This window comes from Drosophila miranda, chromosome 2 (genome assembly GCF_003369915.1).
Source record: "Drosophila miranda strain MSH22 chromosome 2, D.miranda_PacBio2.1, whole genome shotgun sequence".
In the NCBI taxonomy this organism is placed as follows: Eukaryota; Metazoa; Arthropoda; class Insecta; order Diptera; family Drosophilidae; genus Drosophila; species Drosophila miranda.
The window spans coordinates 2,244,250-2,263,335 of record NC_046675.1 but is presented as its reverse complement, the minus strand read 5'-3'; the positions used below and the strand labels follow the sequence as shown (position 1 = coordinate 2,263,335).

The window sequence follows — 19,086 nt, the reverse complement described above, 5'->3', positions numbered from 1 at the left end:
GTGCGCATTTGCGCTTCTTACTTATTTGATTTACGTTTCATTTCCGGCTGCCATATGCTGCCTCGCCTCGCATACGAATTCAGCGAAGGAAGCAGCGAACAGAGAGGCATTTTAGCTGCAACTATGCGTACATCTGTACGTATCTCTGTGTGTGTGTGTCTGTGTATCAGAGTGAATACTAAGAGCCACTCTCTGCCTGTGAGTGTGCGTGTACACCCACACACGTTATGCAATTATAACTTTTGTCGTTAGCAACTTTAAGCAACTTTAAACGTAAATTGCCGCCATGAAGTAGCTTTTGGCGCACGCTCTCAAGCACCGCCATATACTTATACACCTGCACAACACACACACACACACACAGATACACAGATAGGAGTATAGACATCGTAGCGTTATAGTTTGTTGTCGGCTTTGGCGCAAAGTGTATGAAAGGTGTTTTATTGAATTAAGTGGGTTTAACGGGATTTCTATAATGCCAGCTTCGCTGCCGACAGTCGACAGTCCTGCATATGTATTTATTGTAACTACAGTTGCTAGTTTGACTCCCCCCACTCAGTATCAGTATGTGTGTGCGTGGTAGTGGCTTGTGGCAGGAGCTCCATTGGAATGAGTGCTTCCAGCAACAACAACTACGAGCAGCAGCAGCAGCAGCAGTGTGGCACTTTTGGTTAAACTTTTTCGACGTAATGCATATTTTATTTAATTTTTTAAGAGTTTGCCAAACCAAAAAATGTGCAAATAATAATGGTGAGAAGAGGAGAGGAGAGGAGAATGGCAGAGCGGAGCCCTAGAGAAAGTTGTAAATTGTTTGGCAACAGTCAAGTGGCAAGGAATTATTATGCAAATGAAAATGGCAAACGAAAATCAAGGTGTTGCCCGATCTGTCAGACATTGGGCACTGACAATGGAAGTTGGAAGTACTCATTCAATGGGATACCAGAGATCTGTAGAGCCCATTCCATTCCCCATTGTTACTCGTACAATCATTCAAAGACCCATCTAACAATGTTGGACACTAATATGCGAAACCATTCACTAATCACATAAGTATATGTCCAATCCGAGCTAGTTCTCGTAGCTGAAATGCCTGAAGCCTGACCACAACTACACTTCCGACCATAAATGCAACGAAAGACCGCTCCGCGGTCATAATTAATGGGACAGGCAGTCTCCAAGGCACTCCACTCTGACCCCCTGTCCCAATGGACGTCGCGCGTGTTGCATGCAAAACTCATTTCCACTTGAAAGCCTGCCCCACTGCAGTTATTCCTCATGTTTCTAGCTTTACTTCACTTTGATGCCCCTTCTGTTTTCCCTTCTGGTCTTCCCGTCTGGTCATGCAAAGGTCTCGTGTTCATTAAAGTGGACTCCCCTCCGAATTAGGCAAATGAGTGGCGCCCCCCTCCCTTACGTTCGCATTCCGTGCTAGCATTTTTGTGTGCTTCTCTGGTTCCAGCTTTAAATATCTTTTAAATATTAATAAGCCATTTAACTGCCACAACACGTTGATGCATGGGGCTCAATTAGGCTGCAAATAGCTTCAAATTGTTTGCTTAATAAACGTCATTCATCAAATCGACACGTTTTTTTCCACATCGACATCGACATCGACATCGAGCAAACACGCAAAGTTCATGTCGATTTAACCCCAAGGCTTGGTAGGGGTACCTATAGCGAATGCAGGTCAAACGAGGGGGCGTGACAAGGCCAAGCAAAAAAAATATTAATCCTGTAAACGACTTGAGTGAATTTATGTGTATTTCTTTCTACTTTTTATAATTTCCCCTTCGAGGCATGGCTGTGCATCAAAGGAAACCTAATTTGCCACATGCGGCGGCTCTCTCGCTGCTCGCAACATTTGCATTCAATCTGGCCTTTGTTTGCTGTGGCACTTAGCGCCGCAATTGACGTCGCGACGCAGTGCACCCCTTGCATATCCTTGCCGGGATACTCGTAAAAAACAATATAAATATTAATGCTATTTGCTGAACAATTCAATTCGGTCGAGGAGAGAGAAGCTTCGAGGAACACTTGGCCGATTCACACGCCAAGGCAACGACGGGGTGTCGCATATTAATCAGAGCTGCCACAGCCACTGCCACTGGATTTCTCTCTGTGCTAGGTAGAAATATCTGCAGATATATATATGTATATACATAGTACATAAGTATATTCATGATAAAGTGCGTCTGTTGACTCTGCAACAGCCGGATGGGTGCCGTGCCTGGGCCTGGAGTGCAGCACTCTGGGCGGGCCCTGATCGAGGGGTTGCACTCATTTTAGGTTGTAAGCCGATGGCAATACTTTAATCCACTTCACAGTGACACTGAAATTAAAACATACAAACACAGATACACCCAGAGCCACAAACAACCCCCGAATGTGTTGCATCAGAGGGTATACAGTGCTCGTAAGGGTAAACGAGAAGGTATTGCGGATGGGACGGGAATGGGTACGGGAACGTGAAGGGGGACCATTCAAATTGGCTGCTATCGCAATTATTCATACGGCGGCATTCATAAAATGTCGCGCAAGTGCCAGGCGAGGCCAGGCTGTCCCTGTTAAGCCACTCACACAGATACACTTTGAGGCAATCACACGCAGAACAAACACAGTCACGAATACAGCTACAGAGAAACGTTTGGGATGGCCGCAAAAGTCCCCTGGACGTGGACTGATGTCAGTTTGACAGTTGAAACACAAATGCAATTATCACTTTATTTTAAACGATTTATGTGCAACACGGCAACAGCGAGGAAAACAGGACACACCGGACCCACAGGACACACAGGACACAGAGGACACGCAGGACAAGTAGACATGACAACGACGACAGCGGGCAAACGGAAGCGGAAATGGCAACAAGCGCAGCCACCAAACGAACGGCCCGAATGTCCGTCAGGGGAATGCGGTCAGCAAAGGTGAGTGTGTGTCCGCGGCAGCTACGCTGTGATAAAAATGCAACAAAATATTGCAGTTTCTAGCAGGCCGATCGATTGGGATGGGCCCCCTTTTATCTCTGAATTTCGCTTCTGTTTGAAGTGCCTCAATTTTAAACATAACTTCAAGTATAATTTTCCATTCTTATAATAAGATAGGCATCTCTCAGCATTTCCCTTGTGGTTGGACATACATGTCCGGGTTGTCAGACCGAAATCTAGCTGCCTCTCCGCTCGGCCAGTGGGCTTCGGGGCTTATCAATATTGTATTAGATGCTGAACGGAGGTTTTATCTGGACTCATCACTCTGTCTGTCTGATTATGGCTGCCCTAATGTGCCTCTGGTTCTGCAGCAATTGCAGCAGATTTCCATGAATGGTTCTTTTTGTGCAGCTGACTTATTGAAATTGACAGAAGGTTAATGGCGTTGAATGAAGCTGAAATAGAGGCTGGCACAAGGCACAGGCAGCAATTTAACACCCCGCTGGGCAGGGACTGGGAGCGGGACCAGGAGCAGGACCTCACCACATGACAGCGATTCGAAACAGCCGCTTAGTTTTGATATAAGACGAGACCGAGAGAGAGAGAAAGATTTGCGATAAAAAATGATTGCACATGTGAGCGTTCCGGGCTCAAAATTGCAGCATTTGCGGCATGGAAAATATTTCACAGGCCAAAGGAAACTCAACAAATTCGTAACAAAGAGAGTGCCATCGCATCAGCGTGTTCGGAGGGAGGGTTGGGCAATCAGAGCAATGGGGTGGCGGTGGCCCTGGATTTGCACTTGCCAAGCAAGCTCTGGCGGGTTATCAGTGGCCTCGGCCATAAATCACTGTCAAGTGTCATTCGCCCTCGAAGTACGGAGTAGCAATAGCAGCAGCAGCATCAGGAGCATTCTCTATCCTAGCTCATTCGACAGCAACTTTTTCACACACATAGATTCAGAACGAGAGAGAGACACGAAGCGGCATCAACTTACCACGAACATGTGCCCCGGAGGCAAAAAGGTGCAACGCCAAAAGCAGCAGCAGCAGAAGGCAGCCACTCAACGACCCCAACGACACACAAGAAATAAAATAAAATAGAATCGAAAAAGTTGCTAATTAAAGTTTGTATTTTCCAGGGGCCCTGAACTTAGCCGCCCCCCCATGACACAGGGCACAGGGCACAGAGCAGTGAGGGCATGGTCATGGTGCTTCCGCTCTCAGCGAAAGTGTTATCCCCAATGTCGTCTCCAATTCTTGGTCCTGTTCCTCCTTCTCAGGCAGACGCTGCTGGCGTTCGTCATGCATTGGTTAACATTTCGTTACGCTGTCAATGGCATAACCGCACGGGATCCTCCCCTCTGCCATGCCTAATTTCCGCTATTGTTCATAATTTTTATTGCGCTTGTTGCGAATTAGTTTCGGTTTCGGCTGATGACTGTCCCGTCCCCTTCCCCTGCCATAGCTCCTGCTCCTGGCCCTGCACCCTTATCAGTATTGCAATTTTTTGCAATTTAAAATTGGTTATAAATCGTCGCTGGTTGCGTTTAGGGGTGGCTTCTCTTGCTGTCCTTCCTCCGCTGAGGCGTTGACAGCGGCAGATACATGAAGAGCCTGCGATTAACAGGACTGCGAACACGATTGCAGTCCTGACTTCCGGGGGATGACTTCTGATCAACTTTCGCTCGGGATGCGATTGCGGTGGGATACGGATGCGCCCCCTTCGACTGGGTGTGCCTTAAATTCATTTATTCCACCGTTTATTGCTTTTCAATTATGGGCAGTTGTCTCGGGGGCGTGGCCATCGGCTAGGGACAGGTGCCAATTCGTACCCAATTCGATACTTGCGGAAGTTGAAGGCTGGTCAATGGGGGACGGATACCATTGGACTTGTAGAAGAAGGACAGCTGTAATAAACATTTAACACTATTATTTAAATGCTAAATTTCCTCTATAGAAGTTTAAGAATTATGTTAGACCTTGGCCCTGTCCAGAGGTTCTGGAACATAATACTCGTACTGTTTAATTCACTGTAACATCTTCGGAAATGTAAACATTCAGAATGATTTATCCATGCTGGTCTCCTAGCAGAATGCTACAGTGGAGCTCTGCAATGTAATCTCACATTGCTTAGTCTACATATAATAAAGGTGTTACGATACTTTCCGACTGATAACATTGTATGTTAAATAAAGTAACAGCGAATGTACAATAGCAGTGCTGTATCAAAGAAAGGCACAATCTAAGCATAGAGTAATTATTGTAGTTATTTTAATATTGTATCTAAACTATTTTTTTTCTTCAGATATACGAGATTTTTATAGTAATTTATAAACGGAAATTCTCCGAAAATACACAAAGGCCAAAGACAGTGCCCAGTAAATTTGGAGTGTGAACCCAAACACCACGTTCGGTGTCCTGGCAGAGCCTTAACAGCTCATACCAATGTAAGTATTTATAAGGCCTTAACATTCGAATTTCCAACTGGTTTCGAAATTTTAAAACTTTCCTTAAGCAGACACATAACATTTAATTGTACTTCAAGGATGTTTAACATTCTACCCCAATGCAAGTGTTTACATTCGCAGCCACTCAACATTCGAACACCGAAGAGCAATTTCGTATGGTTCGAAATTTTAACAGTGACCTGCTACGAGACTTTTAATAACATTCGACTCTACTGACACTTGGGGTAGGTTTGTTAGGGGTAGTTTCCTTACAGTGGTTGGTCCTGCTCGCAACATAGCTTCGAGTCGGACTTACTGCTATTAGTTCTCAACAGGACTACAAACATGATATCGAAAACCTTCTTCCCCTAGATGTAAGCGTGTCTGTTAGGGCTTTTCTGAAGTTATGAATCTAGTAAATGTTAAAAACAGACTTAAACAGTGTTTCTAATCTGTTCCCCTCAGTCTTCATCAATTTTAACATGACTTCAAATATACTGTATGTTATTTACCATAGCTGGAGTTGCTTGTGTTGAAGCAAGCATAATAGAGCATAATTTGAAATATGGTTCTTCTTGTTGTTTCTGGGCCTTAACATGATTTTACCTGATGTAAGCAGAGCGCAGAGTTACATATATCCAGTCTAATTTAATGTTAGGCGATGAAACCACACGGTTTTCATTGATGCTTGTTAGTCGTTTTAGCCTAGAAAGTATTTGAAAATCATATGTACTCGTATTATGAATATTAAAAGAAGTAAAATATTCACATAGACTTTACCCAATCATTTACTAACATAACATTCTGTGGTTCCCATTTCGTTTCCCAAACGACCCACAACATTGCTCTTCTTTTCTTTTCTCACCTGAGCGCGTTGTGTAGGTCGTGTGCTCTGCTCTTATCATGTGCTCGCTCCGTGATAAGGCCGCTCCATTCGGAATTGAGGTGAGTTTCGGAGTTGAAAGTGGCACAGGAGAGCGGATGGGCGGCCAAGCTCTCTCCTCTCTCGCTTTTTGCTTCTCTGTGTGCCTTCGGGCAGGACGAACAAACGAAACGACGAAACGAAACGTCCACCCGCGCTCAAATCTATGCAACGGAATCGAGAGACGAAGGCAGACGCCGCTGCCCGAAACGAAAGCGAGGCACGAGGCAAGCGAACAGCTAACGGTCTGCCGTTGTTGCCACTGCCACTGCCACAGCAGCGCGCTGTCGCTGTCGCTATCTGCCACTGCCACGACGAGCTGAGAATTTATTTGTGCAAAAAACGAACGCGCTTCAGTTTCGTTTTTGTTGTGCGCCCGTAAGGATGTGTCTGCTGCCGGTGCCGCTGCCGGGCTTCGTGCGTTCGCGTCGCGTGTGTGGGCATCCAGGACGCTGAAGCGTTCAGCCAGCCATTGAATCCGTGTGCCCCAAAGCCGGGCCAACTGGCAGAGCCAAGTGCCGAAGCCATCCAGCCAAGGGCCTCGGGCCAAGTGTCCAATGTGAATGATACCAGTATTGTACTGCCGCGTATAAGAAATCCGCCAATGAGGAAATTTGAAATTAGAAAAGATGAAGCATTCAGTGAAATCTGTGTTTATTTCGTGTTTGTGTTGTGTGCGAACATCGTCCACGGAATCATTGGCCGTATTGTCATCGTTGCCAGCCTGGCTCCCGAGGAACGAACAGAACGGCTTGGCCCATAAGTAAACACACAGCAAAAGGTCCTATCCCAGATGGAAACCCCCACACCCTACTTTCTGATTGACCCCCATAAGCACGGCTCCACTCCGGTCCTCGGAGCATGCCACATTTAACGGGACGCTCGCCGCCTGCATGCAAATTGGGGAGCTTCCAGCTGATTCCCAGCTCAGCCACGTTCCGGATGAAATTTGCTCGAGTCCTTGCTCATCCTATCATCCTATCCCTGCTCCTAAACGCTTAATAATCGTGTGCTGGCTGTGGTCTGTGGAGCTGTGAAATAAAATTCCGAGCTCGTATTGCCTGCACCGAAAATGCGTCCACACTGGAGCATATTTTGCATTTGGGACCCCGATTTGGATTCTGTTCTGCTTATGCCAAAAGGGGAGCTGCGAAACTTTTTCCTTTCCGCCTCGTCTGACCCACTTTGGAGTGGAGCATTTTCATTTTCGTTTTCAATTTGTGTCTGTGCAGCCGGAAGGTTAGGAGTTAGCCAAGAATATGGCCAAGACATCTACTACGAGTGTATGGCCAGAACTTATCCCTTTTTCCATCTCGGTTAATTTGGTTAATTAGTGAGTGTCGGTTGGCGGCTGGTTTGTCGGCTTTTTGGCACCGAGAAATTGGTTTGGCATTTCGGCTCGTAGGATCCTTGAAAAAGTTTTCAAATTGCTGACCCCGGATTCGGTCATGCCCTGCCGCTAATAGCCAACATTATTGTTAAGCACACAAACAGAGACTGAGGGAGAGAGAGAGAGAGAGAGAGATGTTGGCCAACAAAAGGGTTGTCGATCGACTGCATGTGCCATTTAACAAACACTAAGCTCTGGACCCTTTTGTGCCATTTTTCTTAATTTCACTCTCGATTCTTTTGGCCAGAGGACTCTCCTCTCCTCTGCATACCTCCTGTTCTCCTCTCGTACATACATAGTCGCACTCGTATTGCCAGCTGCCATTTGTTTGGGGCAACGGCAATAAAAGCCAGCCAGCGACTTAAGACATTTCGTCGGGGCTATTTCGGGGCACCAAATGGAGGCCAGCAACAATGGCCATGGCAATCAATGGGCAGGGCACATGCAGAAGCAGAGGCAGAAGAAGAGGGAAAACTAAAATAAATTTATTTACTTTGCCACTAAATTTGCGCTGATTCCAGTTGCTGATGCTGCCAGGGAAGGGGTGCCCTCACTTAACTTTATTTTATTTTATTTTTCCTAAAGAGTATTTTACGTGGCATTATGTTTGCCCTACTCAAAAATGTTTGTCAACAAACGCAGCGAAGCGAAAAAATGGTTCAAAAAGGCAGCCTTGCCCCAGACCCAGCCCGAACCCGACTCCCCCTCTAAGTGTGTGTGTGTGTGTGTGTGTGCGAGTGTGAGTGTATAAGCAAGTGTTTGTTTGCTCAACCTTTGGCAGCAGCTCTCGCCTCTCCAGAGTGTGTGCCACGTCCGGTGTTGGCTTGCAGAACTACTCGTACTCGTATTTGAAAATTTGCGGCACGTGCCCAAATTGCAAACATCAGCAAATAATATAATAAATTCATTGTAAGCGGTGCACAGTGACTCCTGTGATCCTGGCACACTCTCAGCCTCTTGCTCTGCCGCTGTCCCTAAAAACAGACAAAATTAGTTGCTTGTCCCAAAATAATTAGGCGGCCATTAGAGGGTGTGTGTGGCCATGCCACATAAATCGCTCCTAAAAAACCGGTGTGTAATATTTTCATACATTCAATTGTGCTTTCATGGCACTAGCCGTGCTCCTTGACGTTGTTGCAGTTTCAGATGCAACAAAGCCATTGTTGGCGCTCTCAAGTGTTGGTGCCACACACCCACACGCGGCGCACGGCACACTGCGACTGCGACTGCGACTGCAGTTGCACTTAAGTTGTTGCAGCAGGAGCCCGTTGTTATTCCAGTGTTTGTTATTTCGCTTCTTTGTGCACCGTCTGGCATTATAATCTCCATCCATAGTTGCCACCGAGTGGCGTGGAGACAGCGGGACAAATATAGAGACATGCACTCACTTGACACGTGGTTGTTTTCATTTTTTTAGAGGATTCAGTTTGTTTTGTGCTGTGTGTCTGCCGGTGACAGGCGGCTGACAGGCGAGCAACTGTAGAGTAGAATACATTTTCTGTTAGATTTAAAAGTTAATAAAGAGTTAACCCAGTTGCAGTTCAAAGAGACCTGATTAGATTAGTAAAAGTTACCACTCGCAGCTAATAATAATTCTCATTCAGGGACTTGGACCAAGGCAAGGACATTCCAACACCTTTGGCTCTGCTAATTATCCGAGCTCCGAGCTCCGAGTCGGGGCTGGCTGGCTTCTATTTGACTGCATTCCTTTCATGTCAAAGCATTTAATTATAATTCCACATTTACGAACTTGTTCGCTCCACTCTTTTTCTGCTTTTCTGTTTCTCAGTTTTTCTGTTAGACCTTTGCGTTATTTATTTATGCATTTACCTGTACCTCTTCCTGTACCTTTGGAGTGTGCCTGCAGATGCGGGTGGAGGTGCAGACTAGCAGGCAGGCAGGCAGGCAGGCAGGCAGGCAGGCAGGCAGGACTTGTGGGGCCAGCTGTCATGGCTGCTCGTTCGTTGTCTTAATTCATTTTTTATTTCTACGTATATAAGCTGTAAATTACAACTTCTGTTCCTGCTGTTCCCGTGCTTCTGCTCTGCTCTGCTGTCCTTTGCATATTTTGTATGATTCCCGTGTTGCTTGTTTCTCTTCATGCCTCATGGAAAATGCAGTTCCATATTTGTATACCCTTGCAGGGAGTATTCTGATTTTTCACAGACTCAGAGAGGAAATTATTTGTCTTATGATTAGCATGAACAGACGATCTATGTACTGGTACCTACATACATATATCCTTGTGTCCTTGTGTTTCTATAAAAAGTAGTGCCTCAGCTTTAACCTGGTGGACAATGATTAAAAATTAATCAAATTTGAAACATTCTATCAGTAAATAGAATCTTCAAGGGTATCTATAGCGTCGGCAGCCGTCGCTGCCATCACTTTCCCCCAGCTTTTGCTGTCGCTGTTTAATTTAAAGTTTTCCCCCCGAATGGGGGCGAGTAACTGCACTTTGGGGCGACGACAACTGTGGGTGTTGTCATAACTGCAAATCGGCTACTGACATTTAGCTACTTAACGTTCGCTCCCAGGGCTCCCGGGCCGAGCATTCGGGCATAAAAGCGGCTCGCAACTGTCTATGAACATCTAATGGAAGAGCAGAGCGAAAAACAGAAAGGGCCGGCCAGGCCGAAGAATGGATGGGTGAAACGCAGTCGGAATTATGTGGAAAATTGAGAAAATGTTTCTGCTGTGCGAAGGCACTTTAATTGCCCGTGGCACTCGGCGCCCCCCTGCACTGGACAACTGGTCATTAAGGGCCCGTGCCGTAGTGCCCTCGAACGAGTTACGGAACTTGTTGAGTGGTCATGCTGACGGACCAGTGCCGTGGATGGAGTGGATGGAGTGGGTGGAGTGGTTGGAGTGAATGGAGAAATGAAGCCAGAGCTGGGGGCAATTGTCGTTAAGGTGCTTAGAGTAAGGCGTTGGCTATTTGAGGTCGTCTAGCAGCGGCTATTTACGGGCTTCGCCAGCCAATGTCTTCATTTGGATTGGAACAACCGAAAGGTGTTACAGGAGCTTCAAAGTAGCAGCTAGTAATGATGGGGCTTACCCGTACATCAAAAACTATTCGAATTACTTGAATTAGTACAGCATTTTCGTTACTTAAATGTAGAATTCCCAAAGGATCAACATTTTACTGACGAAAAACCCAAATTAAACTTTTAGAATATTTTCTAGATTTTTGTATTTATTTTCTTTTTCTATTTTTTTTGTTTTTGTTTTTCTTTACTGTGAAAATGTTGTTTCCTGGGCAGGAGCGAAACCAGACAACAGCCACATTCTCTAGGAAAACTTATTTACACAAACTCAGTTTTTGTGCTTCTGCCACACCCACACTAGTGCACAGGCACACAGGCACACATGGCTGGCCACAGTACAGTGTGTCGACAGGGAAAAAGTCAACGTGTTTTTGCACACGTAAAATCCAAGGGTTTGTAATATGGAAAATAACTTCAATTACCAGCAGCAGTCATAATATTTTGCTTGTTTTTCTTTACTCATTCATTTTTTGTTTGCTAAAAGAATCAGACAGAAAGAGATGACAGACAGAGAGTGAGAGCGAGAGGGAGAGAGAGAAAGAGTAAAAGTTGCATTAAAAATGGTTGTTAAAATACACAATGCAATAATATCACAAAAGGGAAATGTATGCACTGGCTGTTTCTGTTTCAGGTGTCTGTCTGACCCGACCAGATGCTTTTATTAACGAGAAATAAAATCCCCGAAAAGGAAGTGCTAGAGAGAATGTAAGCGAACGAGAGTCGAAAGGCAGGTGGGGGAAAAAGAGAAGCACACGCTTAAAACTAATAAGAAAGACGCTTAAGTGGAGAGTTTCGGCAGATTTATAAATACCTCGAATACAAAATTCTTGGGCTACCTAAATAATCTCCTGTTTTCTCTATTGTTTAATGGTTGTCGGTATGCCCAAGAGATAAATATACAGAGAATTGGAGGTCTACTCTGCTTATTGAGAGCCGATTATTTGAGTTTCCTATTGTTCATAGTTATTCATACCATAACTTACCACTTAAACCCCTAGTTTTCGAGCATAGTTGTGTTGTTATTCCTGCTGTCCGAAACCTAAGCAACCGCCGGTTTACCTGTTGTAATATAACCTGTAAATCACCAATATTAAATAGCCGATATATATTATAAATAAATTCAATGTTAAAGATAATACAGTGCACAAGCTCGTAACCACTGCTTTAAAATAAGAACAATCTCTGGAAGAGGAAGACATGTGCCGTGTGTGCCTGAGGACCAAACGATTTGTTGTCTGCACAATTTTTGTTTTCATTTCAACTTTCAGTAGAAGTGGAAGTTACAAATTTGAACTTTAAATTTCAACGTCAACACAATGACAGGGGGATGGCAGCAGCGTAGGGTAGTGATGGGGGGGACTGGGTCGTCTTTTGCGGAGGTGGGGGGATAGCAAGAAAAAAAAAACTTGCAGCCTGCAGCAAACACATTAAAACAAAGTTTTTAAAAGCAACCACAACATTTACGTCATGTGCAATGTGCGGCGGCCGTCGTTGTTGCCAAAGTTGAAGCCGCCTCCAGGGCCCGACCCCACACACGGATCGGGTCCCCTGGTGAACACATGGTGTATGGTGGTATATGGATTGGTGGGGCAACTTTAAGGCGTGCTCCGGCTCTGGTTGCTGCATCAGCTCCAGCTCCAGCTCGAACTCTAACTCCACTCGCAGTTTTTATAGTCAAAAGCCAAGTTGTTTGGCCAACAACAATCGCCATTTGCTGCCACATGTTGTAACTGTTGCCGCATTAAATGTGCACCAGGCACCATCCCATCGCGCTCCGCCGCCTGACTGCTGCGTTGCATTTCACTTTTATACCCCACTTTTATGCCCCACCCGGCATCCCGATGCACCCTTCGGCCACATTAGTTGACTCTGCACAGTGCACCACCACCACTACCACCACCACCAGCAGAGCACAGATTTCACTCCATTTTATGTTGTCAGACTTCCGAGTGTGCAGTGCAGTGCCGTGCCGTGCCGTGCCGCCGCTGTGTTGTTATAAAAATGCCAAATTCATTCTCAGCATATAAACTTGAACCCTTACATGGGTGTGCATGTGTGTGTCTCTCTCTCTCTCTCTCTCTCTCTCTCTCTCAGTGTGTGTGCGCATCTGTGTATGTGTGAGTGTGTGCTGTTTATGCTTCCCCGCTGGTCGGGTCGGGACTGACATCTTTAGTTAATTTCGCAGCCGCAGAACTGAAACGAAAGGGACATCAAAGTGAAACTTTAGGAGATAGTAAAAGGGATTTGAAAAAAAGGAATATCAGAGCTAACCAAATGGATTTAATCTAAGTCTAAAGGAAACGAAATGCCAGCAAAGAGCAAGCACTTAAGCGATACACGCGTACACCAAATGCCTATAAAACACATGAACATATGTATATTACAACTAAAAGTAACCAAAAACACATAAAAAGCTTCTACAAGCAAAAACAAACAACATATATTTGGTTTTGAAAAAGAAAGAAATTTAGGTCTAAAATTGAAATATCTAAAATAATAGAGATTTTTTGTAATACAATATTAGGATAAATAGGGAATTTATTATGATTCTAACTAAAAGCAAACGTCATAAAATCAAATACAATATTTTTTTGAGAATTCCTGCCTGCAAGAAATAATATGTAATATAATTTTTCCTTTTTTCATTTATATTTGCAGCTCGCTTAAAATGATTACCTAAAGGCAGAATCAGTGCAAAAAACTACAAAAACTAAAAGGAATTCAAATAAATATAGCTGAAAAAAAAGGGAGAACAGCTTATAAAACAAACATACATAGTTTAATTGGAACTGAAAACCCTACTAACAAATAAATACAAATTTTTATAGCCGGAGGGGCGAGAAACAAATCAGAGAAACCAAAATCTAACAAAAAGAAAAAATACGTAACTGAAACCACCGCAGAATCGCTTTAGATTACAAGGAAATAAAACAAAATAAAAATACCAAATACTAAAAACCAAAAACCAAATATAAAGACAACAAAATGACGCTGCGCATATCGGCCAAATCCAAGCATCAGCGAGGACTCATCATCTATGGCTTTGTGCTGCTCCTGACGACAGCCACCCGGGCAGGACGGATCTTTGGTAAGTTTCGGGTTGAAGTTAAACATAATTCAAATGAATGGGAAAGGCAAAGGGAAAGCAACCCTCCCAGAACCCTAACAGTCCACTCCGCTCCCTTTGAGAGGAAATCAAATTATCTATTCGTGGTTTTGCGGCACTAATTAACGCGGGCAGTTTGCAGCTAATGGAATTTTTAATGCCGCAAAGACGCAATTTGTAATCTGTTCTCGAAAGGACTCTCCCCCGCCCCTACACTCTCTGAGGTTTCTTTTCTTGTATTGGTTTCGGGTCAAATGGGGCATGGGGCAGATTGACAGCGGAAGTTGTGTGCCAGTAAGTGCATGTGTGGGGCTCATGTTCTTTTCGTATTAATTATAATTACAGAAGGTCGCCTTTTTATGCCCGCCGACGTCGTTTACATTAATGAGGGCCGTCAATGTCAAAAATAAACAAAAGAACACACATACATATCTCACTGTCTCCCTCCCCCTCTTGGCGTTTCTCCTCCCTATTGTTGTCCTGTTCTATTGGAAATGCCGACGCTGTGGTTTCGGCTGCCATGTTTTCTCTCTCGTTTTCTTTTTTTTTCGGCATTGTTGTTACTTGGGTGTACATTTTTATCGGGTGTGTTTGTTGATGTAATGAAAATAATTACATTTCTTGTACGTGGTTTGCAGTGCACACTGAACAGGAAAAGTCCCGGAAAAACAGACAGCTAACAGGATTTCAGTATGGGGCAGTACCAGGAAGTACAGGGAAACACACACACACTGAGAGTGAGATAGAGACAGAGAGAGAGAGCACAGCCCGAACTAATTAACTGACAAATAAATAAGTAAACATGAAAACAGTTTTGTACACATGGCGATAATTTACATTTAATTATGGCAGCATAACTAGTTCCACACGATTTCAAATATCAAGTGAAGGGGTTGCCCTGAAACAACCTCCACCCGAGTGGAGTCGAGTCGAGTCGAGTCTCTAATTGCAGTCAGGTTTTGTCATAGTTGGGTCTCGGTGTGGTCCCTGCAGAACCATTAGAGAGCGGCCAGAGAGCCCAGCATGAGCATCTGGCACTAGAACAGTGAGAACAGAAACATTTTCAAACCAAAACTTTTGTTGACACACATTTTTTCATGACCGTCGCCCGCCATTCCAGGGTTGCCATTTCCAGCGAGGCCCCAAAAAGTATGCTACGAAAATGTGCACGCAAATGAGTTCGCAGTTCGCTCGTCATCAAGAGCCGCAATAAAAAGCGGGCGGCAAACAAAAACCAGAAAAACGAAAGCTCACTTTATGGGCCGAAACTTTGGATACCCTACGAGCTTACGAGCTACTATTTTAAATTTTTCCCTCACATTATTTATAAACAGAGGAGCGATGCTAACGAGAGACGCTTAGAGGAAACCACTTCTTTCTTTCGATTTGCAAAACTCTTATAAAAATCAAAGTATCCTCCGCAAGAGTATGAAAAACGCGAGAGATAAAGAGGAGGAGCCGGGAGCATAAAAAGCCGTGAACAAACCAGCACACATGCAAACAATGGCGATTACCGATAGCTTTCTGTGTGTGTGTGTGTGTGTCTCTGTGTCTGCATTGGCATTAGACTGCCAGTTGGCGGTGCTTTTTGTCGGCCATTTTAATGTGTGTCTGCAGCCTGCGCAGCATCAACAAAAACAACAACAGCAGCAGCAGCAACATCAGCAATAAAACTACAAGCCGCACACACACACACACAAACACACGCACTCCGTGGCACACAGTTAAATACATATATAAAATACATATACGCTCGACCATGAAAGCGAAAAGTTTACGCGCTTGTTTGCTATAATTTCGATTGTTTTCACTGCAGCAGCAGCCACCCAGCCACGCCTTCTCCCAGAGAGGCGAACGCCTTCCAGTTCCTGCGACAACTGTGCACCATTTGGCAGCAATTTTCGTTTTATTGATGTGCGATGCGATGCGATGCAACAGCGATGCTGCTGCTGTTGGTGCTGCTGTTGCTATCAGAGCGAAAGTTTGATGCTGCTGCTGCTGTTGCAAGCACAACAAAAGCAACACCAACAGTCGTCACAAAAATAAGTAGCACACACACACACACACAGGGAGAGACTTTTACTTGCAACTTTTGTTTGCGTTATGTAGTTGCGGTTAAGTGCGAGAAATTTATGAAAAACTTTTGAAAATGTTTTCGTAATTAAAGTTCTCCACAATGCGACGCACACAAACAAAACGAAACAAAACAAAACCAAACAGAACCGAAACCGGCAACAAAGCATTGACAAAACTGAGGGGTACTTGGTCTACTTTCGCCTCTAACGTTTTCACAGCTCGGGCTTAAGTGGCCGTGTAACTGCAGCTAGTCGCAGCTAATTGTTGGCTTAAATGATGCCACACTGGCAAGCACTGTGCGCGAGATGGAGATGCATAAAGCCAGGACAAAAGAACTGCCAGCTGAAAGTTGTTTTCCAAGTCGAGAGCTTCATCCGTCACCACAATGGAGCTCCAGCTTAATGGAGAACCAATAAAAGCAATGGTTATGGCTTGGTGTAGCGGCCCCCATGAATAAGTCAGCAGATCTGCCAGAAAATACCAGGTTGAATAGGCAATTTTTGCCGTCAAGGCATATTTATTGAACCGGCAGCTAGTGGCACGTGCCCCCAGTCTACGGACTCAGCCCGCAGTCACCTCTCTCTCGTCTCATCTCGATTTAGTCCCGCATTGGGCTAAAATTGGTAAAGTGAATGCCTGAATGTCACCATGGCGTGTCGCCCCCTCCTTTGTTTCCAGCTATTAGCTCGACTTGAATGTCCCTTTTCCGGTTTCACACATCTGCAATTACAGCACACATACACACCCAACCACAGTTGACAAAGCTTATGAGAGGACACCCACACCCACACCACAACAAACAACACACACCGCACCACACCCAACCGCACTTGCCAAAGTGTATTAGAAGTCGTTCGGGTGTCGCACGTCGCAAATCGTTTCGCTTTTGTTTTTAAATTATTCATGTTATGTCTAAGAGCAAACAGCGATTTAGGACTCCCTCGATTCGAGCCCGCACGCACTTTATATTCAGCTCATTACAACAATGCCGAACCGAACCATTGGCGACATCAACAGCAACAGCAACAACCACAACACAGCAGCTACGGGAACGAAGGGAAGGAAATTGTCTGAGATTTTATTTAGTGTAGGCGACGCGTCCTTGGTGGCTATCCTGTCTGGAGTAATTTCTTTATTAGATTCATTCAGCCCTCTTGCAAATTTTCACTTGCCCCAGGCAACAGCAACAGCAGAGGCAAAGCCAAGAGTAGCTAAAAACAATTTTCCAAATTAGTTTTTGCCGAGGAAGTCTTAAAAGAAAAAGCAAAAATTGGTTAAGAGTTACATTGAATCGCAGGATTAAGAGTTAGTTTCGCACATCCTCGAACAATCTTTAAGGCATTCTTCTGGCAGCAAGGAGAGAGGAGACCCACAGCTTAAATGCAAACTCTTCTGTGGAGAAAGATCGGAGCTAGAAAGAACATTGACTGGGGATTCCTTATATTTCCACCGGAATGAAAATTGGAAAATTCTTTGAATTCCCTCTCCAAAATCAAACAGAAATGGCAAGTCCAACCGCATTTACCAAATAAAGGGGCAAATAGGAACTGCTTTGACATTTGTTTGGTTTGCCAGAGCCATCCACACGAGCACCACCACTCCATACAATGGTAAATAGTGCGGAATATTTGATGATGCAACAACAGAACAGAAGCACCCACAAAAAAGGCGGACGAAAAAGAAATATACTGAACCCAGCGCGGGAAATAGAAAATAGTTCTCCCAACACTGGAATACAATGCAACTGCAACTGCCATGGAAATGGCAATGGCAATGTCATCGAAATAGGCCAGCAAACGTGGGCTTTTCATAATTTATGCGGATGGCAAATTTAGACAGGGCGCCCACAAATAATACAATGCAGAATGGGGCAGATTGGGGCAGAATGCCAGAGCGGGGGAGACCGCCGGAGGCACACAATATGGCTGGCTGACAATTTGATGGTTCATTGTTCTGCTGGGTGTGCTATTGGCATTTTCAATTAATGGAAAAATGTCAAAAGGACAACAGCAGCAGCAGCCACTTTCCTATAGCACTACCTCTAATGGGGTGGACCTGCAACTGCCACTGCAACTGGAGCTCTGGAAAATACGATACATGCATATCAATTAGCAAGTTCGAGGTGCAGTACGAGATCCAGGGAATAAAATTTGATTATTTGTTACGATTCAGAGCAGTGCAGTGGAGTGGATGCCAAACTGCAAACTGAAAAACTGTAACCAATCAAGCGTTAAGAGTCCTAGAAATCAGAAATCATGAATCCGATATTGGATATTGAATATGCCTCTCCTATTACGTATACGCATACGTATACAACGAGTGGATTCATATTCTGCTTGTTTGCTGCTCCGCAGTTGACTTTTCCCGACGGTCGGTTGGATGTCATGGCCTGGCACGGCATGGCAAAAATTCAATTAAAAATCAAAAATGCCAAAGTCTCTTTCTCGTTATGCATACATGTACATATATGTATATCATCTGCAACTAACAAAAACTACGGACTGCCTAAAGTCCAAAATCACAGAACCGAACCACCCGACATTTGTGTACGTGAATGTGAAAAATATTGGCAAATAATAATGCCATAAAAACCAACGGGGAAACTATTCCAGACATATCCAAATGAAAATCTCCTTTGTAAAAAATAAACCAAATTGTTGTCATAGAGATGGGCGGACGAGGCGGCGTGCACTTTCTTGTTTTTTGTTTGAGTTTTCACACAGTTTTCCCAGGCAAAAATTTGCAAATAATATTTTACGCTTTTTACACAAATTTTCTACTACGCTGGCTACCAACTATGCTGCGCTGTTGGCTTTAGCTTCTGCCTTTGTTCTGGATGCTGCTGTTGCTGCTGCTGCTGCTGCTGTCGTCCTCACCGCCAGCCAGCTCCATCGTCGTGTCGTGGCTTGCTTTGCATATCGAAATAATTTTGTTACAACTTTAATTAAATTTGGGGAGCTGTAGCAGACAACAACACAATATATATTTTCAGCTCAGGCTCGAAAGTGCGGGACAAAAACTGATAAACCATAATCCAAATGGCAGATCAGCATCAGACAACTCTGCTTAGAATTTCTTTTAGGGCAATGGATTTAAATTAAATGGAAATTAAATTTTCATTACAATTGTCTTGGGAGCAAAATGGGAGCAGAGATGGCTGCTGCTCGGTGAG

General features: G+C 44.5%; 1 protein-coding gene across 3 annotated transcripts in view; it reads left to right on the top strand.

Annotated features, from left to right (window-relative positions):
• The first annotated feature begins 6,682 nt into the window (after positions 1-6,682).
• The window catches only part of LOC108155766 (tyrosine-protein phosphatase 99A), a 111,463-nt gene continuing 99,059 nt past the window's right edge, over positions 6,683-19,086 (top strand). For 2 of the 3 annotated variants that reach the window (XM_017286813.2, XM_017286812.2), the window contains exons 1-2: positions 6,684-7,076; positions 13,391-13,820. In XM_017286813.2, the coding sequence (XP_017142302.1) occupies positions 13,718-13,820 (103 nt within the window). In that variant the 5' untranslated portion in view covers positions 6,684-7,076; positions 13,391-13,717. Of the gene's footprint in view, positions 7,077-13,390; positions 13,821-19,086 lie in introns of all 3 variants that reach the window. The other variant, XM_017286815.2, reaches the window with a different exon arrangement.